Genomic DNA, 27,011 nt, shown 5'->3' with positions numbered 1-27,011 from the left:
TTATTATTATTGACATGATTATATTACAGCAGATCAGAAATTAGAGATGTGCGCAGACCCCACATTTTGATTTTAGTTTTGCCAAAACCACCCTCTGTGTTTTGGTTTCTGGTTTTGGAAAAACCACCCTCACATGTAATCATGTCATTTGGACCTGTTTTTATTCCTACAATATTATTAACTTCAATAACATTTAATTTCCAGTCATTTCCAGCTAATTTTAACCACCTCACAGCTAACAGTATTGTTAATCAATATTGTCTAGAGGCTGGCTGGCTAAACTAAGCAGCAGAGCAGTAGCACAAGCAAATAGCAATTATTTCTTTTTACAAATATTTTGCAAATTAGTAATGTATTAGAGCTGTAACCAGTGCTTGAAGTGGACCTAGAGAGGTGGTAGAACCAGGGGCGTTTTAACAGAGGAGGGGGCCCCTGTGCAGACTCCGGGTGGGTCCCATCCTCTGCACGGCGTAGTAGTTTCCAGCATGCGCAGTTCTCTGGAAACATGGTGCCTGGAGACCAAATTCCCTACTGCGAATGCCCGGCGGCCATTTTGGAGGAGATTTTCGCAGTGGCTGCAGCGCCAGACGCTGGACTCCAGAGAGGTAAGTATTAAAACATGGGTGCAATGTGTGCGGTGTGGCTCCCCCCTGGACCCAGGGGCTCATGTGCACTGCACACATTGCACCCATTAAAGACACTCCAATGGGTGGAATTCACCCCCCTCCCAGGCGCATGGACTGCGGGTGCCTCAAAAAAGGGGTATGGTCTCAGAAAGAAAGGGCCATGGTCAAGCAATAGTATCGCCAATTCAAATGACCCCGCACAATAGCACAATCTTATTCACATTACATCACATCGTAGAGTTCCTTAGTCATGTCATAACAAACAGTGGGGCAGATGTATTAACCTGGAGACGGCATAAGGAAGTGATAAACCAGTGATAAATGCAAGGTGATAAATGCACCAGCCAAACAGCTCCAATATTTAAATCGACAGGAGCTGACTGGCTGGTGCGTTTATCACTTTCCACTTATCACTGGTTTATCACTTCCTTATGCTGTCTGCAAGCTTAATACATCTGCCCCAGTGCCCCTTATACACAAAGCCCTCAGTAGTAGTGCCACTAATACACATAATGCCCACAGCAGTAGTGCCACTTAAGCAATGCCCCCCTGTAGTGGTAGTGCCTCTTATGCAATGCCCACAGTGGTAGTGCCCCTTATGCAGAGCCCATAGTAGTGGTGCCCCTTATGCACCCAGGAGTAATGTCCCTTATGCAGTTCCCCCATTAGTAGTGCCCCCAGTAGTAATGCCCCTTGTAGTAGTGCCCCATGTGGTAATGACCCCAGTAGTATTGCCCACAGTAGTAGTGCCACTGTTGTAGTGCCCTTAAAAACACACAAAAGCCCCCACAATACTTACCTTAAGCCCTGCTCCAGAATCTGACCACTGCAGTGCATCTTGCCACCCGCTCCTCAGAATTATAGGTCTCCCTCATAGCGCACACTGCAAGAGCCGTAAGCTGAAGCTCAGGAGTGAACTCTTGCCTCCAGCTGCCACTGTGGGGAAGGAGCCAGGCGCTCACTGGTAACAAAATCTCAGTGGGCACATGGCATCGTCGCTTGGAGAGTGATAAAATGGAAAGTGATAAACTACCAGCCAACCAGCTCCTGTCATTTTTCAAACTGGGCCTGTGACATGGCATTTAGGAACTGATTTGCTTGCGCTTTTTTGCTTTCCATTTTAGTACTCTCCGAGCGATGATGCATCTAGCCCACAGTCTTAGGGCTGCACCCCACAGCCAGTCTGACACAGCCACAGTAGTGCTTGAACCCATAGCCCTTCACAGACACAGTCTAAGGGGTCTATTCATGAAGCAGTGAAAAGGGCAGAGAAGTGAGCCAGTGTAGAAGTTGCCCAATGCAACCAATTAGCATTGCAGTAACATTTATAATTTGCATACTATACAATTGTACGGAGCAGCTGATTGGTTGCCATTGGCAACTACTTCACAGGCTCACCTCCACTTTTTTCACTGCTTCATGAATAGACCCCTGCTGCAGCCCACAGCCCTTCACAGTCTGCCACAGCAGTGCTTAATTGCACCCACAGCCCTTAATGGACATTGGGGGTCATTCTGACCCATTCGCTCACTGCGTTTTAATGCAGCAGAGCGAACGGGTCCCTCCTGCACATGTGCCGGCGCCGTAGTGCGCCGGCGCATGCCAGACTGCCAAAGACCGTAGCAGGGATACGATTGTCTCTGCCTGATTGACAGGTAGAGGCGATCGCTGGGTGGGAGGGGGCGGAACGGCGGCGTTTGGCCGCCGTTTCGTGGGTTTGGTCCGGCCAACGCAGGCGTGGCTGGACCGAACGGGGGGCGGGCCGCAGCGGCTGTGTGACGTTACATGCAGCTGCTGCGGGCCGGGGAGCGATGAGTAGCTCCCGGCCTGCACGCTAAAGCTGTGCTGGTCGGGAGCTACTCTTGAAGTTCAAAGGCATCGCCACTGTGCGATGCCTTTGCACTTCTGCAAGGGGGGTCGGACTGACATGCGGGGCGGGAAAGCCCTGTGCTGGGCGTTCCCCTGCATGTCAGGGAAGAAGATCGTAGCTGTGCTAAATTTAGCACAGCTACCATCAACTCGGAATGACCCCCATTGTCTTAGTGCTGCAGCCCATAACCCTTCGGTGTCCTGTGTGAAATGGCACCCGAACTACTGCAAGAGGAACTGTTATAGAATCCAAATCACATGAGATCCGGGGAAAATGACATTTAGCCTGGCGGGGAAAACCAAGTCCGGCTCAGAAGTACTCAGATATACCAAATTTGGGTGGGTTCTGGTCATACTTGCCTACTCTCCCAGAAAGACAGGGTGGCTCCTGAAAATCGTGTGACACTCCTGGCCCCCCGGGAAAGTGGGAAAGTCTTCCGTATCCTGCACCTCAGCTCATCGCCACCTGCTCCCCATGGAATCCCGTCACACACAGGGGAAGAGGGCAGGGCAATAATGTGATTTGCGCTAAATTGTGTCAATGTAGCCCCGCCCCCTGTTTTACAATGCCAGTAATGTGGGCATTGTAAAGCGAGGGGTGGGACTATGATGATGCAATCATGTCACCGCGCCCCCGTACTGCCTCCTCCATGCCCCCTCCTATGTGGCCTGGCTGCTCCCTCCTGGAGGGAGCAGCTAAAAAGTAGGCAAACATGTACTGGTATGCACAAATTTTGTAAATACACACTTACCACATAGGCGCCGATTCCGAGGGTGCTACCAGGCCCGTGCTCCCACGGAACCAGCCGCTGCCCCAGTAAAGTTTGGGAGGGTGGGTGCAGGCATCAGTAAGTATACCACTAGCCCCAGCAGCCCCCGTAATGAACTGAGACACGCTGGGGGCTGCGGAACCGCTTCCGTCCATAGCAGTGTAAAAAAAACTATCAAAAATGGCCGCCGCCAAGGAGGAGACAGATGCTAGAGGTCAAATGTGACCTCTAACATCTGTCTCGCCCTTGGCGGTGGCCATTTTTGATGTTTTTTTTACCCTGCTATGGACGGAAGAGCTTCCGCAGCCCCCATCGCGTCTCAATCCACTGCAGGGGCTAGCAGTAAATTTACTGATGCCCGTAACCACCCTCCCCTTTACTGGGTCAGTGGCCAGTAGACTCCTGGCAATGCGCAGGAAACACCTGGCAACACGCATGAAACCCCTGGCAACGCGCATGAAAAACCTGCCAACGTGCAGGAGACCCCTGACAACACACGAGACCCCTGCGAGCTTGGAATCCAGAGCATGAAACCCCTGACAACGTGCATGAAACCCTTGGTAACGAGCATGAGACCCCTGACAACAGGCAGGTAATTTAAAAGTAATTAGAAGCCTTACTTTATGGCAGAATTTGTAAGGGGCATAAAATGGTGTCAGGGCCATAACGGTGTTTGGCATAATATGTAATTGGCTTTACGGTGTGTGGCATAATGGGTGTTACGGTGTGTAGCATAACATGTAATAGACATTACGGTGTGGCATGTGTAATAGGCATTACGGTGTGTGGTATAATGCGTAATTGGTATTACGGTGTGTTGCATAATGTGTAATGGGCATTACAATGTGTTGCATAATGTGTAATGGGCATTACAGTGTGTTGCATAATGTGTAAATAAGATTTTACTTACCGGTAAATCTATTTCTCGTAGTCCGTAGAGGATGCTGGGACTCCGTAAGGACCATGGGGAATAGACGGGCTCCGCAGGAGATAGGGCACTTTAAGAAAGCTTTGGATTCTGGGTGTGCACTGGCTCCTCCCTCTATGCCCCTCCTCCAGACCTCAGTTAGGGAAACTGTGCCCAGAGAAGATGGACAGTACGAGGAAGAATTTTTGTAAATCTAAGGGCGAGATCCATACCAGCCACACCAATCACACCGTATAACTTGTGATAAACTACCCAGTTAACCGTATGAACAACAACATAACCTCGGTTCAACCGATAAACTATAACATAACCCTTATGTAAGCAATAACTATATACAAGTCTTGCAGAAGAAGTCCGCACTTGGGACGGGCGCCCAGCATCCTCTACGGACTACGAGAAATAGATTTACCGGTAAGTAAAATCTTATTTTCTCTAACGTCCTTGAGGATGCTGGGACTCCGTAAGGACCATGGGGATTATACCAAAGCTCCCAAACGGGCAGGAGAGTGCGGATGACTCTGCAGCACCGAATTGAGCAAACAGGAGGTCCTCCTCAGCCAGGGTATTGTTAGGGTCTCCTGCTCTGTGCTGCCACGTCGTCATGGCAACCGGGAGACAAGTGCTAGCAGAGTAACCTGAGCGTAGCTGATACTCCGGTTCGGGTCTTTTGCTGTGCAGTGGTTACAGGCTCTGTGCACGGCAGGGGATCCGGTGCTGGTTTTTGTGCTCACAGTCTGTGAGGTCTGAGTGGGGCGTGGACAGCACCTGCTATATAAACCCTCTTCTCAGGTTAGGCAGATGCTGCTGAATCTTTGTTGGTTAGTCAGTTCCTGAAAGCTAGCTAGTACTGTGTAAACTTTGTATTTGTTTGTTGCTTACTGCAAATAGGCCTTGGGATTTGGTATTACACTCTGCCAATCCAGACCTAGCAGTAAGACTGGAGTCAGTTGTTTAACCTGCTGGGGTTCTTTTGCTACTCTGTGAACCTAGCAAGTTTGCGGCTGTATTCTCAGACTTGCCTGCCAAAATCCTTTCTCACTGTGCAAGGTGTTCAGGTGTCAGTTTAGTGGCAGTAAGCTGAACCAGTGCACTGCAAGTGAGGACTAGGATTGTGGAGACTCTCCTTGTGTCTATTATTCCATCTCTGACCAAGGAGTTTACTGCCACACCCGTTGGTAACCCTTTAGGGTTTTGCTGTTGCCCTTAGCAACAGCATTTCGGGTTCTCTGCGTATTAAATCACTACATCTCGCTTCTTTCCATCTGAGCATTCCTAATACTAGGGAGACACCCAGTTTCTTAGCCTTTGGGCTTCTCTGTTCACTTTGTGTTTATTTTGTTACCCTATCACCTTCTGTGTATGTAATGTCATATTCCCCAGTCTGTCTGTGAGTTCATTTGTTTTGCATCCCTCACCGTTCAGACACTAGTACATTCCTGCTGGCACTGGTGTGCATAACAGGTATCAAACTTACAGAACTTTGCAAAGGTATTTGACCCCGACCAAGTAGCAGCTCGGCACAGCTGTAGTGCCGAGACCCCTCGGGCAGCCGCCCAAGAAGAGCCCACCTTCCTAGTGGAATGGGCCTAAACCGATTTAGGTAACGGCAATCCTGCCGTAGAATGCGCCAGCTAAATCGTGTTACAGATCCAGCGAGCAATAGTCTGCTTTGAAGCAGGGCCGCCAACCTTGTTGGCTCTATACAGGACAAATAGTGCTTCTGTTTTGCAGATCCTAGCCGTTCTGGCCACGTAAATTTTCAAAGCCCTGACCCCATCAAGGGACTCGGAATCCTCCAAGTCACGCGTAGCCACAGGCACGACAATAGGTTGGTTCATATGAAAGGATGAGACCACCTTTGGCAGGAATTGAGGACGGGTCTGCAATTTCGCTCTATCCATATGGACAATCAGATAGGGCTTTTAGTGATAAAAGCCTCCAATTCCGAAACTCGCCTTGCTGAAGACAAGGCCAACAACATGACCACCTTCCAGGTGAAATATTTCAACACCACTGACTTAAGTGGTTTAAACCAATGTGACTTAAGGAACCGTAAAACACCAAGTTAAGGTCCCAAGGCGCCACCGGCGGTACAAAAGGAGGCTAAAAATGCAGTACTCCCTACACACTGTACTTCAGGAAGAGAAGCCAATTCTTTTTGGAAGAAAATGGATAAGGCCGAAATTTGAACCTTTATCGATCCTAATTTCAGGCCCAAGTTCACTCCAGTTTGAAGGAAGTGAAGCAGACGGCCCAAAAGGAATTCCTCCGTAGGAGCATTCCTGGCCCCACATCAGGAAACATATTTTCGCCATATTCGGTGATAATGTTTCAATGTCACTTCCTTCCTAGCCTAAATTAGGGTAGGAATGACCTCCTCCGGAATACCCATTACCGCTAGGATCCTGCGCTGAACCGCCATGCCGTCAAACGCAGCCGCGGTAAGTCTGGGAACAGACAGGGCCCCTGCTGCAGCAGGTCCTGTCTTAGAGGAAGAGGCCACAGATTCTCTGTGAGCATTTCCTGCAGATCTGGATACCAGGTCCTCCGTGTCCAATCTGGAACAATGAGAATTGGTCTCACTCCTCCTTTTCTTATTATCCTCAACACCATGGGTATGAGAGGAAGAGGAGTAAACACAGAGACCGACCGGAACATCCACGGTGTCACTAGGGCATCCACAGCTTACTGCCTGAGGGTCTCCTGACCTGGCGCAATAACTCTGCGGCTTTGTGTTGAGGCGGGACGCCATCATGTCTATCAGTGGCAGTCTCCACCGAATTGCAATCTGTGCTAAGACTTCCTGATGAAGTCCCCACTCTCCAGGACGTAGTTCGTGTCCGCTGAGGAAGTCTGCTTCCCAGTCGTCCACTCCCGGAATGAACACTGCTGACAGTGCGCTTACATGATTCTCCGCCCAGCGAAGAATTCTGGTGGCTTCCGCAATCGCCACTCTGCTCCTTGTGCCACCTTGGCGGTTTACATGAGCTACTGCGGTGACGTTGTCCGACTGGATCAGAACCGGTTGGTCGCGAAGTAGGGTCTCCGCCTGACGTAGGGGTTTGTATATGGCCCTTAGTTCCAAGAAGTGAAGACAAGTCTCTTGACTTGACCAAAGACCTTGGACATTTTATTTTTCCCTGTGTGACTGCTCTCCAACCTCGGAGGCTCGTGTCCGTGGTCACCAGGATTAAGTCCTGAATGCCGAACCTGCGGCCCTATAGAAGGTGAGCATCCTGCAGCCACCACAGGAGAGATACCCTGGCCCTGGGGGAGAGGGTGATCAACTGATGAATCTGTAGATGTGACCCGGACCACTTGTCCAGTAGGTCCCATTTAAAAGACCTCGCATGGAACCTGCCGAAGAGAATGATTTTCCCCGGACTCGGGTGCAGCGATGCCGACACCTGTCTTGGTTTCAATAAGTTCCTGACCAGAGTCATGAGTTCCTGGGCCTTCTCTATCTGAAGGTAAACCCCTTTCTGGTCCGTATCCAGAATCATACCCAAGAAGGGCAGACTAGTCATAGGAACCAACTGTGACTTCGGGATATTGAGAAACTAGCAGTGTTGCTGTGACACCTTCAGCGAAAGTGACACGCTGTTCAACAACTGCTCTTTTGATCTCGCCTTATAGAAGATCGTCCAAGTATGGGATAACTGTGACTCCTTGCTTGCGTAGGAGCACCATCATTTCCGCCAATTACCCTGAAATTGGTAATGACAATACTGTACCGCAATTCTCAGGTACGCCTGATGGGGTGGATAAATGGGAAAATGAAGGTATGCAGCCTTTATGTCTAGATACACCATCAAATCCCCCCTTTCCAGGCTGGCCATGATCGCTCTGAGCGATTCCACTTTAATTTTGAACCTTTTCTAGTATAGGTTCAGAGGTTTTAATTTTAAATAGGTCTGACCGAACCGTACGTATTCGGGACTACAGCCAAGGTTGAGTAATAGCCCCTTCCTTGTTGTAGGAGGAGAACCTTGAGCACCACCTGTTGGAGATACAATGTGTGAATTGTATTTAATATAACTCCCCTTCTGGGGGAGAAGCCGGTAGGTCCGATAAGGAAAACCGGCGAGGAGGCACCTTTCGAATTCCTTTGTAACCCTGAGAACAATTTTTTTTGCCCCGGGATCCACCTGTGAGTGAACTCAGATGTGGCTGAAGAGTCGAAGACGTGCTCCCCCTGGGACGGACTCCCTTAGCGGAGCTCCCACATCCTGCGGTGGATGTAGTAGAGGCCGGGGAGGACTTCTGTTCCTGGGAACTAGCTGTGCCCCGTGCCCTACCTCTAGTAAGAAAGGACGCTCCTCATACTTTCTTGTTATTCTGCGACCGAAAGGACTGCATTTGACAATGTCGTGCTTTCTTAGTCTGTGAGGGAATATAAGGCAAAAGATCAGAATTACCAGCTATAGCTGTGGAGACCAGGTCCGAGAGCCCTTCTCCACACAATTCCTCAGCCTTGTGAGGTAAACCCTCCATATGCCTCTTTTAGTCGGCATCACCTGTCCATTGCATGTTCCACAGGATAAGCCTAGCAGAAATCGACATAGCGTTGACTCTAGAACCCAGTAGACTAACATCTCTTTGGGCATGTCTTATATATATATATATATATATATATATATATATATAAGACAACATCTTTTACATATAAATATATATATATATATATATATATATATATACTAGGGACAATAACATGGCATCCTTATCTAGGGTTTCAACCTACGCTGATAAGGTATCTGACTACGCTGCTACAGCGCTATAAACCCATGCCGACACAATCGCCGGTCTGAGTAGTGTACCAGAATGTGTGTAAATGGACTTCAAAGTACTTTTACTGCATGTTATCTGCAGGATCCCTGAGGATAGCTGTTAAGTCAGCGCTACCTTTTTGGGTTAACGTGTCAATGCCTTGTACACCCTAGGGGAAGATTCCCATCTTATCCTGGCCTCATTAGGGAAAGGATACTCCCTGAGAATTCTTTTTGGGAAGCTGCAGCTTCTTGTCTGGAGATTCCCGCTCTCTTCCTTCATGAGAGGAGGGAAATTTAGTTTACCTCAGCTTTCTTCCCCTTAAACATGTGTACCCTTGTGTCAGGGACAGATGAGTCATCAGTGATATGCAAAACATCTTTTATTTCAATAATCATATATTGAATACTTTTCTGCCAGTCTTGGCTGTACTTTGCATTAACGTAGTCGACACTGGAGTCAGACTCCGTGTCGATAACAGTGTCTATTATTTTGGATAGTGAGCGTTGTGAGACTCTGAAGGTCTCTGTGACATAGGGGCAGACATGGGTAGATTCCCTGTCTGTTCTCTAATCTTTTGTAATAAGTTCATCTTAGCACTTAATTTCACATATCCAATCAGGTGTCGGCGTTGTCGACGGAGACACCATGCACCCACACAGATTTGCTCCATCTCTTCCTTAGGAGAGCCTTTTACCGCAGACATGTCGACACACACGTACCGACACACTCCACACACACAGGGAATCTCTTATCTGAAGACAGGTTCCCCCCTAGGCCCTTTGGAGAGACAGAGAGAGAGAATGCCAGCACGCCACACACCCCAGCGCTATATAACCCAGGAAAAAACACAGAATGTTTACCCAGTAGCGCTGCTGTAATGTTTAATCGCCAAATATGTGCCCCCCCCCTCTACTTTAAAACCCTCTTCTCCATGTGTCAAGCAGGGGAGAGTCCGGGGAGCTTCCTCTCAGCGGTGCTGTGGAGAGAAAATGGCGCTGGTGAGTGCTGAGGGAGAAGCCCCGCCCCCTCGGCGACGGGCTTCTGTCCCGCTCAAACTTACTAAAATATGGCGGGGGCTCTTTTATATACATGTACAGTGCCACTGCCCACCTGTACATGTATATATACTTTTTGCTATAAGAGAGGTGTTATATTGCTGCCCAGGGCGCACCCCCTGCGCCCTGCACCCTTACAGTGACCGGAGTATGTGAGGTGTATGGGAGCAATGACGCACAGCTGCGGTGCTGTGCGTTACCTCAGTGAAGCTCTGAAGGCTTCTGCCGCCTGAGACGTCTTCTGACTTCGTTTCTTCTGGCTCTGTGAGGAGAACGGCGGCGCGGTTCTGGGGGTGGACGCCCAGTAAGAACCTGTGTTCACCCCCTCTGGAGCTAATGGTGTCCAGTAGCCGAGGAAGCAGAGCCTATCTTAGACAAGAAGGTCTGCCCCTCTCTCCTCAGTCCCTCGATGCAGGGAGCCTGTTGCCAGCAGTGCTCCCTGTAAAAATTTAGAAAAAATCAAAACAAAAATGCTTTCTAGGCAGAAAACTCAGGGAGCTCCCTGCAGTGCACCCATCTCGCTCTGGGCACAGTGTAAAACTGAGGTCTGGAGGAGGGGCATAGAGGGAGGAGCCAGTGCACACCCAGAATCCAAAGCTTTCTTAAAGTGCCCTATCTCCTGCGGAGCCCGTCTATTCCCCATGGTCCTTACGGAGTCCCAGCATCCTCAAGGACGTTAGAGAAATGGGCATTACAGTGTGTGGCATAATGTGTAATGGGCATTACAGTGTGTGGCATAATGTGTAATGGGTATTAGTCACTGCCGCGCCGCCCATTCATTCCCACAGCCACCTCCTACCGAGCACCCACCAGCACCTTTGACTTACCATACACGCTTGTCTGGCAGCAGATCCACTTGAATATGCCCACCCACTTGTGACGACATGTTCAATGGATTCTGTGGCCGATCTATTACACAGTTATAGATACACACATATAGATACACCAATACATCTGCATAATATATCAGCATCAGCTGTGCTGCAGGGCTGATCAATGTCGTTCACATACAGTTCATATTGTCTGTATACACAGACAGGTGCACTATGCGATGTTGTTCATCAGCTGTACTAACGATGTATCGCATACTGTGTATTCAACCTCCTATGCATTTACCTGTGGATAGCTTAGAACTGTATAACAATTACCTACTTCCTATTGAACTTAGGGGGCTATTCAGAGTTGGTTGGTTGCAGATTTGGTCACAGCAAAATCTGCGACCATATACTCACATGCTGGGGGCTGCCCAGCACAGGTCAAGACCACCCAGCACGTGTGGCCCCACTCCACGATGCGATTGCAAATCATCTCCAGTCGCATGTCAATCACCATGTGATCACATCCTTCCGGGATGCGATCGCATGGTGAAGAGTCACACATGCAAACTATGGCCGCTGCCCGTGCGCAGACTCTCTGAATGCGGCACGTTCATCTCTGAACAAGGGCCTTAATCTAGTCACACACTGTACTATTTATATTTTCCTGAAAATTAAAGAATCAATATCTTATAATACATAAGTCATTATTTGCAGTTAAATTCTGTAATTACAATATTTCCATACATGGAACCTTACTTCCTAAATAGATTTTGTCAGATCAAAATATTGTATGTGAGTATAGAGTGGCATGTGATGAGGGACGTGTGATGAGTAATTGGTGATAACTGGCAAGTTATGATTGATGAGGGACAACTCATGAGAAACTCCCAAGAATGATGAGGAATGTATGACGTATGATGCTTTGTATTGTAAGTGTAACACGCAAACACAAGTCTGATAGGTGTAACTGCTGACAGACCTGCCATGTAAAATGCATTTCCAGTCATTTTTCCTGAAATCAAAGAAGGCAACTGCTTAATTTACAGCTATTTACAATATCATTACAGAAAATGTCTTCTGAAATATACTATATAAGGAGACAAAGCTGTTTTACTACTGTGAGCCATATGGAGAATTGAAAATATATTTTACGCAGCAATAATATCTTCACTAACTAGCACCATCTAGTGGACTGTACAGTGGCCCTCATTCCGAGTTGTTCGCTCGCAAGCTGCTTTTAGCAGATTTACTCACGCTAAGCCGCCGCCTACTGGGAGTGAATCTTAGCTTCTTAAAATTGCGAACGAAAGATTCGCAATTTTGCGATAAGACATCTCTGTGCAGTTTCTGAGTAACTCGAGACTTACTCGGCATCTGCGATCAGTTCAGTCAGTGTCGTTCCTGGTTTGACGTCACAAACACACCCAGCGTTCGCCCAGACATTCCTCCGTTTCTCCAGCCACTCCCGCGTTTTTTCCAGAAACGGTAGCGTTTTTTCACACACACCCATAAAACGGCCAGTTTCCGCCCAGAAACACCCACTTCCTGTCAATCACATTACGATCACCAGAACGAAGAAAAAACCGTGAGTAAAATTCCTAACTGCATAGCAAATTTACTTGGCGCAGTCGCAGTGCGGACATTGCGCATGCGCACTAAGCGTAAAATCGCTGCAATGCGAAAAAATTTACCGAGCGAACAACTCGGAATGACCCCCAGTTTTCATATGTTTAAAAGAAAACTGATATTGCAAAAATTCTTACCACATACTCATCACTTGTTCATTACTTGTCCAGCATAATTTCCGCACTAACTGCAAGTCACACTCCCTTTACACGACCAGCATTAGTGTAATTCCTGATGAATAATCATGTGTGAGTCTGGCAAAAGATGATTCAGTCTGATTCTGAGGTTTAACTGTCATGATTAATGTGCAGCTGTTCAGTGAAGAGTTTACTAGAGTTGTGTTTTGTTACTAAGGAGCCGATTTATCAGTTTCTGCATCGGAGGATGCGGATGTGGTGTGATAAATATATTGGCCCAATCCACAATGCGATAACTGATTACATCGCAAGGACGCATCAATTATCGCATGTAGGGACAGACTTGCAAGAAAAATACCCCAATTATGTGCTGCGCATGCACCACCGCCCAACATCACCACTGCTACCACTGCCGCCAACACCACCCCTCCCCCCACCAACCCTGATCATACTCACCAACACCCAGGGATCAGTGATTGGCGCTCTTGGAGGGCTGCCAGTCATCGGGGCTCCCTGCTGCTGTGACCCCCGATGCAGTAAAGTGAGCTGCCACTTTGCAGCGTCACTTTACTGTACTGGCAGTCACAGGAGCAACAAGGAGCCCTGATGACAAGCCGCCTACACCAGAGCATCGATCACTGGTCCCTGGGGAGGTGAGTATGACTTTTTTATTTATTTTTTAGCTGTGATTAGCTTGTGTGTTGGACACACATAGCTGATCACACTGCCCAGCTCCCTGCACATCTGGCTCACTGCGCTATTTATTTACAATTTATTGTTAGTAAGTTTGGCCAGATTGCATTTCCCATTATAAGTAGGGAAAATGCAATCTGGTTACTAAAAAAATTAGAATTAAAGGGGTCGGGGCAGTTTTTCATGAAAACTGCTCCAAAGGCCTTTTAGTCATACCTCCCCACTTTTTGGACTGTCCCGCTGTCCCACCCGTGGGTTGCAGTGATCTGCGGTGGGGCGGGGAAGGAGTTGGGAGGGTCCTGTAACTCGCAGCTCTGCAGCGGTGAATAGACGCTGTGCGCATGCACACATTGGGGTATATTTATTTACTAAGGTCCCGATTTTGACCGAGATGCCGTTTTTTCTTCAAAGTGTCATCTCGGTAATTTACTAAGCAAAAATCACGGCAGTGATGAGGGCATTCGTAATATTTTGGAAGTCCTTGGAAAAAATCACGAATCAATACACCATCGGTCAAATACGCCTGCAATTTGGTAGAAATCGGTCATTTACTAAAAAGTGCAAAACACAAACACTGCCGACAATAGCCAAACACTGCCGTGCTAAAATACAAATCGTGAAAAAGTGCTAAAAAAAACAGACCTGCTTTTTTATCCCGTGTTTGTATAGGCATGCACGGATCCATGAGATCCGTGCATGTTCATCAGTGGGAAGGGGTGGGAAATGTTATACTTTTTTTTTTTTTAAATGCGTGGGGTCCCCCCTCCTAAACCAAACCAGCCTCGGGCTCTTTGAGCCGGCCCTGGTTGCAAAAATATGGGATAAAAATTGACAGGGGTTCCCCCATATTTAAGCAACCAGCACCGGGCTCTGCGCCTGGTCCTGGTTCCAAAAATACGGGGGACAAAAAGCGTAGGGGTCCCCCGTATTTTTGAAACCAGCACCGGGCTCCACTAGCTGGACAGATAATGCCACAGCCGGGGGTCACTTTTATACAGTGCCTTGCGGCCGTGGCATCAAATATCCAACTAGTCACCCCTGGCCGGGGTACCCTGGGGGAGTGGGGACCCCTTCATCAAGGGGTCCCCCCCCCAGCCACCCAAGGGCCAGGGGTGAAGCCCGAGGCTGTCCCCCCCATCCAATGGGCTGCGGATGGGGGGCTGATAGCCTTTGTGAAAAGTGTTTGATATTGTTTTTAGTAGCAGTACTACAAGGCCCAGCAAGCCCCCCCCCCCCCGCAAGCTGGTACTTGGAGAACCACAAGTACCAGCATGCGGCGGAAAAACGGGCCCGCTGGTACCTGTAGTACAACTACTAAAAAAATACCCCAATAAAGACATCACACACACACCTTGAAAGTATAACTTTAATACATACATACACACCAACATACATACATACTTACCTATGTTCCCACGCAGGTCGGTCCTCTTCTCCAGTAGAATCCATCGTGTACCTGTAGAAAAAATTATACTCACATAATCCATGGTTGAAGGCTCCTCTGCTTGTAATCCTTTTGTAATCCACGTACTTGAAAAAATAAAAAAACGGATACCCGACCACGAACTGAAAGGGGCCCCATGTTTTCACATGAGACCCCTTTCCCCGAATGCCAGAAACCCCCTCTGACTGATGTCTAAGTGGGTTTCTTCAGCCAATCAGGGAGCGCCACGTTGTGGCACCCTCCTGATTGACTGTGTGCTCCTGTACTGTCTGACAGGCGGCACACGGCAGTGTTACAATGTAGCGCCTATGCGCTCCATTGTAACCAATGGTGGGAACTTTCAGGTCAGCGGTGAGGTCACTTTCGGTCAACCGCTGACCTGAAAGTTCCCACCATTGGGAAATTTAGCACAGCTACGATCAAGTTGGAATCACCCCCATTGCCCTGTATGCAGAGTTGTACACATCTATCCGAATGTATGTCCCTAATCCTATCGTTTTGTGTGATACTCATCATCATGATCGTCAGTGTTTGCTTGCTCCAGTTCTATTCTTGGTACAATGGGTAGTTGTGGGCTACGCGCAAACGCAGTATTTACCCGACATACGAAAAATAATAATAATCTATATGTATTTGCTCTGTTTGCATTGCAACAAGGTTTGTCTAGGTACACAGGGCCTGATTCTGATTTGGAAGTAAAGTAAAAAAAAAACAAGTAACTGTGTACCTGAGCTAAACCATGTTGCACTGTAGGTAGGGCAGATGTAACCTGTGCATAGAGATTTAGATTTGGGTGGGATGTGACCAAACTCTAAATTGCAGTGTAAAAATAAAGCTGTCTAACATTTGTGGGCTACACGCAAAAGCAGCCAGCCAGTAAAATATAAATGTATTTGCTCCCTTTGCATTACAACATGTTTTTTTTTCCCCCCAGATACAATGCTGCAGCTTAACTTCCAAATCAGAATCAGGCCCACACAGTTACTTGCTCTTTCTTACTTTATTCCTAAATTAGAATCAGGCCCTTAGTAATTACACTTGTTCCAGAAGACGGTTAATATTATATGTCCAATATGATTAAAGGCCTCACATTCCATCCTTAGGGTGGTAGGCCTAATCCCAGTAACCTGAACACTAATGATATTCTGAATATTTGGTGTTCCATGTCTCTCTCAGTACTTACGGCTCCTCGCAGAGATCTTCGGGATTTCGGGTGCTAGATGCCATTTCTTGCTTGTTTAAAATAATATCAGAATCCACAGCTTTGTTTACATCACACTTATACAGCTTCTCGGACATTGTTTTAATCTCTTCATTGCTGATGTCTGCTTCTGTAAAGGGAAAGTAGTTGACTGACATCTCTGATCAGGAGATTGCTACATAAATATCTCCAACCTAAAGAACCATGGGCCAGTTATTTACCCTAAAAACATCAAAGTATCTTTTTCACTAGACAGCCCAGATTTAAAGCTTGTAACCCACCTTCAAACATTATTCTTGTGCCTTAAGATCATTGATGATTATTGGCCATTGAAGGCAACATCAGTGAGGTAATAATAAATAGTCCAACCAAAATATATTGTAAAAACATTTCCTTCCCCCACTCAATGATGGGGGCATTTCCGTTATTATTAATGCACAGTGGCGATTTGCAGCTGACATGACGGTACAGTTGGCCAACAAAGCACATTTTCCTGTAACCTCTATGAGGTGCAAAGCAAAATATGTGATGCTGGTGACCATGAGGTGCCGACGTTCCAACCACTTCTCCGCCACTTTGTGGCCACCACCGCTAATTAAATTGCCACCATAGATAGAAGCAATGACAGTGGTATATAGACATTTAGAAATGTATATGCTACAGCCCTTTCCATCAACAACTAATAAAGATAGTTGATGCATTATAAAGCTGAACACTTACATTAGTCCTGTCTTTTAGGTGGTGCTGAAAAGGGAAGGATGGGTGATTACAAAGTAACCAGGCCTCTCTGAAGACAAGGCTTACTGGAACCCTTGCAGATCTATCTGCTTGCAATCCTGTAGGTGGAGACGGCCATTGCAAGGATGGGATCAAACTCTTTTCCATGATGCTGTCATGTAACCATTCTTTGTAAACCATTTCATGGATTTAGCCGTCAAATAGTGCACTCATACTCATTCACCAGAGCAAGAGATAGTTTGCACATGCACAAAGATCACTGCCACTGACCTATAGTTGTATGCAGGAGGACAAACATCACATTGGAACAAAGCAAGCTATGGTGGCAACCATCACCATCATAGAATAGAAAAACCCTCACCACCAGTCTGAAAGCATCAATATCTACAATATGATTAAAGGTAAACTCCTGCGCACTCTAATTGCAGCCTTTAGTGGTGCCCTACCCTGATGTGTAACCACACACACCTGACGAACAATACACAATGAAAAACAATGGGATGGGAACCATCTGGCGGCGCAAAAAAACAGCACAAAACAAAACAAATGGTGTGATTACCTAGACACAGCCGAAACTGTACAATGTCCTTAATAAACAGAGGCCCAGAGTCCAGGAACTTCTTAAGAGTGGTTCTCATGAATATCCAAAGCCATAGGATTATATGCAAAAAAACACAAATTGTATACACCAGTTCAGAAAGTAGTCCCAGATAGATATTTCTAATGAAAATTACTGCTTCCTGGATTCCTTGTACTACGGTGTCTATGGGAGGTGTTATTCTAGCTGTACAGGTTCACCTCGGTGTGGAAGGTAATAGAAGCTCCTCACATGTGTGCTTACTTTCATATACTCCCAACAAAACCTATAAAGGTTTCTTTAGATCCTTTACGTAAAAACTTCATATGCCCAAATGGCAGGTATTATCATAAAATCTTTAAAAGTGAATGCTCACATTCAAGCTTACTTCAAAAGACGCCGTTCTTCCATGTAGCGGTTTCTTTATAGGCAAGCCATCCTGTCGTCCTCATATACTTCCTCACTTCGTGATGAGCTCGGTAATAAGCATATAAACGAAGGGACGTATGAGGATTCGTATAAATTTAATGTAAAATTATTTAAAAATAGTTCCAGAAATGAAACAGAAGTTGAATTCCCACAATAAAGAAACCAGAGATACAGATCTTATACAGCACAGTCCGACAGTGAAAAAAAGATGTTACCCCGGGGAATCTCACCGCTTTCTGGCTGGAAAAACTGGTAACTGTGGTGATCCAATTTGTCACATGCTCCCACCAACTAGAGATGAGCGAGGTTCGGTTTTACTCGGTTTTACTCGGTTTTACTCGGTTCTCAAAACGGCATCTTATTGGCTATCCAAAACACGTGACATCCGTGAGCCAATAAGATGCCGTTTTGAGAACCGAGTAAAACCGAGTAAAACCGAGTAAAACCGAACCCGCTCATCACTACCACCAACGCGTTTCTACTAATAAGTCTTTGTCAAAGACTTATTAGTAGAAACGCGTTGGTGGAGCATGATACAAATTGGATCACCACAGTTACCAGTTTTTCCAGCCAGAAAGCGGTGAGATTCCTCGGGGTAACATCTTTTTTTCACTGACTGTGCTGTATAAGATCTGTATCTCTGGTTTCTTTATTGTGGGAATTCAACTTCTGTTTCATTTCTGGAACTATTTTTAAATAATTTTACAATAAATTTATACGAATCCTCATACGTCCCTTCGTTTATATGCTTATTACCGAGCTCATCACGAAGTGAGGAAGTATATGAGGACGACAGGATGGCTTGCCTATAAAGAAACCGCTACATGGAAGAACGGCGTCTTTTGAAGTAAGCTTGAATGTGAGCATTCACTTTTAAAGATTTTATGATAATACCTGCCATTTGGGCATATGAAGTTTTTACGTAAAGGATCTAAAGAAACCTTTATAGGTTTTGTTGGGAGTATATGAAAGTAAGCACACATGTGAGGAGCTTCTATTACCTTCCACACCGAGGTGAACCTGTACAGCTAGAATAACACCTCCCATAGACACCATAGTACAAGGAATCCAGGAAGAAGTAATTTTCATTAGAAATATCTATCTGGGACTACTTTCTGAACTGGCGTATACAATTTGTGTTTTTTTGCATATAATCCTATGGCTTTGGATATTCATGAGAACCACTCTTAAGAAGTTCCTGGACTCTGGGCCTCTGTTTATTAAGGACATTGTACAGTTTCGGCTGTGTCTAGGTAATCACACCATTTGTTTTGTTTTGTGCTGTTTTTTTGCGCCGCCAGCTGGTTCCCATCCCATTGTTTTTCATTGTGAAAGCATCAATAGTTGTGAACCATCAGTTACTGATGGCCATCCCTACCTCTAAGTACAGTGGTGCCTCCGACCTGCTCTGCTTACTGCATTAATGGAAACCCAGTGTGCTTGTGGCTATAAACTTAAAACATTGGCCCTCATTCCGAGTTGATCGGTCGCAAGGCGAATTTAGCAGAGTTACACACGCTAAGCCTACGCCTACTGGGAGTGTATCTTAGCTTCTTAAAATTGCGACCGATGTAATCGCAATATTGCGATTACAAACTACTTTGCAGTTTCTGAGTAACTTCAACCTTACTCTGCCTGTGCGATCAGTTCAGTGCTTGTCGTTCCTGGTTTGACGTCACAAACACACCCAGCGTTCGCTCAGACACTCCCCCGTTTCTCCAGCCACTCCTGCGTTTTTTCCGGAAACGGTAGCGTTTTCATCCACACGCCCATAAAACGCCGTGTTTCCGCCCAGTAACACCCATTTCCTGTCAATCACATTACGATCGCCGGAGCGATGAAAAAGCCGTGAGTAAAAATACTATCTTCATTGTTAAATTACTTGGCGCAGTCGCAGTGCGAATATTGCGCATGCGTACTAAGCGGATTTTCATTGCGATGCGATGAAAAATACAGAGCGAACGACTCGGAATGAGGGCCATTATTCATTCCCATTTGAAAACACCACTCCAGGACTATGGCTGACACATTGAAGTGGACACAACCCATTGCTTAGTCTCTGCACCTTCTCATTACATACCTCTGTGGTGACTGCTACTACCACTGTGTGCACTTGCACTGGCGCCTCCACCATTTGCACTGGCACCTCCACTGCACAGGTTATCATAGTCACTGCAGCAGTTGTTGTATTTGGCGCACTTTTTGTTGCAATGACAAGGATCACTCTTTTTATACTTTTCTCCACATCTTCCCTGGCATGAGGTATCTATGTATGAAGGAAAGAAAAAAAATATCAGTGAAGACTGCAAAAAGTCTATAGGCCAGGTGGTCTAAAATATAAAATCGACTTTAAGGAGACCATACCAGGTGTTTAGCGCCTTTAAGTCGGAACCTCACATTATCTTTAGAGGTAGCCATCAAAAAGAAAAAGGGGTTCCTCCCATTATTACTTGCAAGGTGAACAGTCCCACATTGGCTCCTCACTCTTATTTGAGACTTCCCTTACGTAGTACTACGGCGTTATATTAGATTTAACAGACATTTAGGATCACAAGGTACGGTAGCAGAACTTGTGAGTGTTGGGGACACATGCAAAAATATGCTATAGGCCCCCTTGTCTGCCCCACCCTGGGTTCATAACATGCCACACAGTAGTGCACCGAGTGACTGCCCAACATCTGAGATTGTCTGGCTGGTCCAGCCAATCAGAGTTGGAGTCAGTGATGATAGCCATAGGGTGGGTCAAATTGGTGGGTTGAATATAAATGTTAGAAAGTACTGGTACAAAGGTCTTAGAGATACCCAAACTGAAGCATGACCTTGGTTCACAGGAGACAGCTAGTGCCATTAGTGTATTATATGAATTGCATGTTCTTATTATTCCAATTTAAACTATTTTAAGTTTTGAAAGTGTCCCATTCTACATATGCATTATATTAAGCAATCATCAATGTGATACGTAGGTAAATAATGATAGGTATATAAATTGCTGGGTATTGTTTATGACTCGAGGGTGGCGTTAAAGCCGTGAGACATTGTGTAGAATTGCTCAATAATAAATAAATGTATGTTGCCGTTTACTAAAATGATCACTGTAATCACAGTCTCGTATTTCCATGCTAATTTGGAACCCTGTTATAATAAATAACCAGTTTGCAGACTGGTAAGTTCAGGTCTGCAATCTACTCTGAAAAAGTCTGGGGCTCTTCCATTTGCACAAGTACTGACCGGCACCTCCTATAGCTCCTGTACAACATCACTGTTCTGTGGCTTGCAATAAGTAGGCTGGGTATGATATGCCAGCAGTCGCAATGCCAGCGGTCAGAAGGCCGACAGCAGCATCTCAATGTTGAGACTCCCGACAGGGGCTAGGCATGTATACTTACCTTCCCCCAATGCCTCCCTAGCCCTCCCTTTCTGCAGCCTAAACCTAACCATCACCATCCCCCGTAGCCTAACCCTAACCCTCCCCTGCCCGCAACCACCACTCTGGCTTACCTGTCCGCAGCCCCGCCAAACCCTCATTTGGGATCCCATCAGCCGTGAGTCCTTTGCCAGGATTGTGATCCTTGTTGGAATGCCGGCATCGACACTCCAAGCAGTGTTGGGATTCCCACATTGGTATTTAGACTGCCGGGATTCTGATCACTGGGATCCTGACCGGATCCTAGCCGTGGCGGCTTTTGTAGGGACGCAACTAGGGGGGGGGGGGGGTTCAGACTTTATTATCAGCACTGTGCTCCCAGTTAGCAATATCAACCTCCGTTTTGCCTCCCAGATGGAGGGATCTAGTGTAGCATGTAGGAGGATGTAGTGTGCCATATAGGGTATGTAGAGTAGTAATGTATTGCAGTATATAAGGGCATGTAGTGCACTGATGTGGTGTAGCTTATAAGGGGATGTAGTGATGTAGTATAGCATATAGGGGATGTGGTGTAGTGTATAGGGGCATGTAGTGTAGTGATGTACTAGTTCAGCGTGTAGGGGATGTAGTATAGTGATGTAGTGCAGTGGATAGGGGAATGTAGTGCAGTGATGAAGTGTTATGATATAGTGCAGTGATATAGTGCAATGTATGGGACACACAAGGGGGAATGTAGTGGAGTACGCTACTGGTGGGGCATGTGATGCATAGGGCATTTGAGGCACATAGGGGGATATTGTCCAATAGTATCCCCTTTTTTATTTTAGTCTGACAGGGTTTGTTTGCTTGTTTGTTTGTTTTGGAGGGGGCACGCCAAATTACTGCCTTGCCCCAGGTGATGAAAATCCTAGTTATGCCCCCCAGGTAAAATCCGCCACCCTGCTCACTGTCTGTGAAGACAGATGCAGTCTGTGAGACTGCTCTGGCTTCACTGTACCTGGCAGTGATTTCCTATTGGAAGTCCTAACTGCCAGTCACAGACACTACAGGGAGTCCCATTGGGAGATGTTTCCACCCTCTGCTACGGCTAGACCGGGCTGTGATAGGCAGAGAGCAGGAAGCCAGCTCCCTGCCTCACCAGCCCTAGCCAGCTTCTACGGCTGCAGCCAATGCAGTCCCTAGAAGCCAGTGTTTGCACATGCGCAGCCAAGCCGCGGCTTTTGCGCATGTGCCAGAGCCAGCTCCTGTAAGCTTCATTATGCAGGTGCCGGGACCCGGCCAGCGGCAGCAGGGGCTCCTCACTCCTCCAGCGGACCATACAGCGGCATCGCCCCTCCTCCACATAGGTAGGAGCCACCACTGGATCCTAGTACAGGTGGGGCCGGTGGAAAGCAGGAGAGACAGATAAGGGAATGTAGCCACATTATTTTCTGGCAGCAGCAACAGCTTGTCGTAGCTCCCAGCAAAGTGTCACCTGCAGGAATAGGAATGCAGGTTGTAGGGACATGATTGCTGTTATTATTATTACATGTTTAGATATGTAGGTCACTGTACAGGAAGGACAACAGTCTATACTGAAATGAGGACTTAAAAAGTAGGTTTGTAGGAGCAGACAGAAGGGAGAGCTCTGCTCGTGAGAGCTTATGATCTAATGAGAATGAGCAAGGTGAGATAGATGGAAAAGGGACAACTAGACGGGGACTTGTACTTCAGCGAGCAGTGCTCCGTATAAGTGTTGTCAGGGGTTGTTAGGTATGGCAGTGCCATAACTGTGGGTATGTGAGCGCTGACACTACAAAATAAGTAAGGACAAAGACAAGGCATCGTAGTTACCCCGTGGCACTGGCAGACAGATTGCACGGTGCCTGGAAAGAATGCAGAGAGCCACCTGCACACACATAGGACGAAGCGAGAGCTCATATGTCTGTGGAGCCAGCCCATGATTTATTATCACCCTGCTACAGCACTGGCCTATGGTACAAAGATGGGTTTTGAAGGAGTATTTAAAGCTTTGGAGGTTGGCGGTAGGTCAGGTCAGACATGATAGGGAATTCCATAGGTGGGTAGTGGCATGAGATATTATTAAGAAATTAGGAGTAAGAGGGGGTAATGATAATGGTAACAGCAGGTGTAAAATGTTGAGCGGGAGATTATATGAAGTTGAGGACAAGGATGTAAAAGGGGAAGGTGTTATTGAGTATATGGTACAGTAGGTGACAGCAAGTAGTTTAAAGTGGCCTCCGGAGCATACAGAGAACCAAGGGTACGGAGTGACAGAGAAGTCAGGTGCATGTGGAATGGAACAAGAGGAAGATCAGTCATGACGCAGGATAAGGATTTATTTAAGCGAGGATACAGATCATGCACAGCTGTGCAGCCAATCTGCCATGTGCCCAGACCCCTCCGTTACTGCTTCTCCTCACAAACCTGGGACTGGTGATAAGGATGAGCTATATAATGCAATTTCATGTAAAAGGAAAGAAGAATATCTCTAGATACAATACTCAAGAATACATTATTACCTGATTTGTCATGGAAAGTTGCCTCTTTTATGTTAGGCTCAATATCTGTTAAAAAATAAACCAGACAGAACATCAGAAAATATTTATATCACACTGGCAACCTTTTACGTAACGTTACACATACTGTACAAGAGACATTTACTGATATTACCTGACCTAGTGCTCCATTACAGTGCACTGATATTTGCACTATATAATTATATAGTACTAATATATTATACATATGCCGATTGAATTTGTTCAGTGCTCAGTTCACTTATGTTTATCTTTGGACTTTGGGGGTCATTCCGACCCGTTCGCTCGCTGCGTTTTAACCGAAGGCCGTAGCAGGACAGCGATCGCCTCTGCCTGATTGACAGGCAGGGGTGATCGATGCGCGGGAGAGGGCGAAACGGCGGCGTTTGGCCGCCGTTTCATAGGCGCGGTCCGACCAATGCAGACGTGGCTGGATCGAACGGGGGGCAGGCCGCAGCGGCTGCATGACGTCATACGCAGCTGCTGCGAGCCAGGGAGCGAGGGGTAGCTCCCGGCCAACACGCTAAAGCTGTGCTGGCCGGGAGCTACTCCTGAAGTGCAAAGGCATCACCGCTGTGCGATACCTTTGCACTTCTGCGGCGTCCCTGTGCTGGGCGTCCCCTCGCATGTCTGGGAAGAAGATCGTAGCTGTGCTAAATTTAGCACAGCTACGATCAACTCGGAATGACCCCCTTTGACAAAACTCTAGATCACGACTAGGACACTCATGCAAGCTTTACACAGTTCTGTAATTAAAGATAAAAAGCAAGTAACTTTGTGTCTGGAACAAACCATGTTGCCATACATGGGGAGCAAATACATTTATCTTTATTCTGTGCAGGGTAAATACTAGCTGCTTTTGCATGTAGCCCACAAATGTTAGCTTTATTTTTACACTGCAATTTAGATTTCAGTTTGAACACATCCCACCCAAATCTCTCTGCCAGAGCCGGCCCTGACCAATTTGGTGTCCTAGGCAACATTTTTGTCTGTTGACAAAGAGAAGAGGTCACAAAGGGAGAGCTGCAGCACAGCTTGAAGAGATGCAGGGGCAGTTTGACATGGTGGCTGTAACACAGTGGCTGTGTGTTAAACCGGCCCCACTAACCCAACCTGAGGAGTCCTGGGAATCAGTGCTCTGCGCTGCTGCTGCTCCTTTCTGGGGGTGCTCTCCCAAGGTATCCTCTCCCCATCCCCCATATCGCCTACCTACTCTCCCAGTTCCTGGTACCTGGCTGCAGTGATCTGGCTTGGAGTCCGCTGACCAGGAGGAGGAGGAGTAGAGTGCTTCGGGCTGACACCTGTTGAAGCTCCACGGCGCAGCCTATGTCTTTCAAGGCAACCTGCATCATGCAATGGGATATTCTCCTCCGGGCCACTCTCTCTGTGACAGGTGCCAGGTGGACTGACTACAAGTGCATCACATATATATTCACACACCTATACATATACATACAGTACATATATAGTCACACATACAGGTGCACACAGGCATACACTCACACTTACATGCATACATACATATATGCTGTTACATACATTGGGGGTAATTCCAAGTTGATCGCAGCAGGAATTTTGTTAGCAATTGGGCAAAACCATGTGTACTGCAGGGAGGCAGATATAACATGTGCAGAGAGAGTTAGATTTGGGTGTGGTGTGTTCAATCTGCAATCTAATTTGCAGTGTAAAAATAAAGCAGTCAGTATTTAACCTGCACAGAAATAAAATAACCCACCCAAATCTATCTATCTCTGCACATGTTACACCTGCCTCCCCTGCAGTGCACATGGTTTTGCCCAACTGCTAACAAAATTCCTGCTGCGATCAACTTGGAATTACCCCCATAGTCCCATACATATGTACAATCTATCACATACAGGAAAACAGCAACACACATACAGCCACAGACTTACACATATATACATACAGTAACATATAGTGGTAAACTTACAGTATACTGTACACATACATGCAGCCACAAACTTATACACATATATACATACTGTACAGCCAGACACACTTATACACATATATTGTATGCATAGACACAAACTTATACACATATATACATAACGCCACACACTTATACACATATACGCGCACAGCCACACACTTATACATGTATATGCGCACAGCCACACAATTACACACATATGTGCACACAGCCGCACACTTGTGCATATATACACATTTATACACACAGCCACACATTTGTACACATATATACATAACACCACACACTTAAACACACAGCCACACTTATATACATTATATATATATATATATATATATATATATAAATAAAACGCCACACTTATGTACATGGCCACACCCCTATACACATACATACACACACAGCCACACCTTTATACACATATATACACAGCAACCCTTAAACACATATATACACAGCCACACCCTTATTCACATATACTGCATACACAAAGCCACACACATACACATTTATACACACAGCCACACACTTATACACATATATATATATAACACCACACTTATATACACAGCCACACCCTTATACACATATATTCACACAGCCATACACTTATGCACATTTACACACACAGCCATACACTTATGCACATTTATACACACAGCCACACACTTATACACATATTTACATAACACCACACACTTAAACACAGACACACACACAGACACACACACACACACACACACACACACACACACACACATATATTAATAAAACATGCCACATCTATACACACAGCCACACACTTATACACATATATATACTGCCACTTATATACACAGCCACAAATCTTATACACATACATGCACAGCCACACCCTTATACACATATATACACACAGCCATACACTTATACACATTTATACACTCAGACACACATTTATACACACAGCCACACACGTATACACATTTAGACACACAGACACACACTTATACACACACACACACACACACACACACACACACACACACACACACACACACACACACTTATACACATATACACTTATAGATGGTCCCCCCTTACCTTTACACATTACGTGGCATCACACCATAGTATACACAGGCATCTCTGACCCTCCCTCAGTTTCTACTTTACACAGCAGGCAGTGACTGTACACAGAGCCATGTAGCTCCGCCCCCTGCTCTGACAACTCTCCCTCTCTTCAGTTTCACTTTTGATAGCACTGCAGCTGTCAGTGTCTTCATATTATTGTAGTATGTTCAACTTCAGCTTGTCCAAATGCCCCTTCGATTTGCCGATGCCCTAGGCAATTGCCTATATTGCCTATAGCTAGGGCCGGCTCTATACACATATAAACACAGCCACACACTTATACACGTATATACAAATACCACACACGTAAACACACAGCCACACGCTTATAAACATATATAACGCCATACTTATTACAC

The 27,011-nt window shown here is 46.3% G+C and overlaps 1 protein-coding gene across 2 annotated transcripts in view; it reads right to left on the bottom strand.

Annotated features, from left to right (window-relative positions):
• Window positions 1-27,011, bottom strand: part of ENDOU (endonuclease, poly(U) specific) — a 48,087-nt gene that overhangs the window by 20,658 nt on the left and 418 nt on the right. Inside the window, exons 1-5 of one of the 2 annotated variants that reach the window (XM_063952218.1) lie at window positions 26,623-26,723; window positions 24,817-24,994; window positions 23,571-23,615; window positions 19,765-19,950; window positions 15,923-16,070 (exon numbers count right to left, since the gene is read on the bottom strand). In XM_063952218.1, the coding sequence (XP_063808288.1) occupies window positions 15,923-16,070; window positions 19,765-19,950; window positions 23,571-23,615; window positions 24,817-24,937 (500 nt within the window). In that variant the 5' untranslated portion in view covers window positions 24,938-24,994; window positions 26,623-26,723. Of the gene's footprint in view, window positions 1-15,922; window positions 16,071-19,764; window positions 19,951-23,570; window positions 23,616-24,816; window positions 24,995-26,622; window positions 26,724-27,011 lie in introns of those variants that run through there. The other variant, XM_063952217.1, reaches the window with a different exon arrangement.

Source organism: Pseudophryne corroboree, chromosome 2 (genome assembly GCF_028390025.1).
Source record: "Pseudophryne corroboree isolate aPseCor3 chromosome 2, aPseCor3.hap2, whole genome shotgun sequence".
Classification (NCBI taxonomy): Eukaryota; Metazoa; Chordata; class Amphibia; order Anura; family Myobatrachidae; genus Pseudophryne; species Pseudophryne corroboree.
The sequence above is the reverse complement of the archived record's forward strand: the minus strand, read 5'-3'. Positions and strand labels throughout refer to the sequence as shown.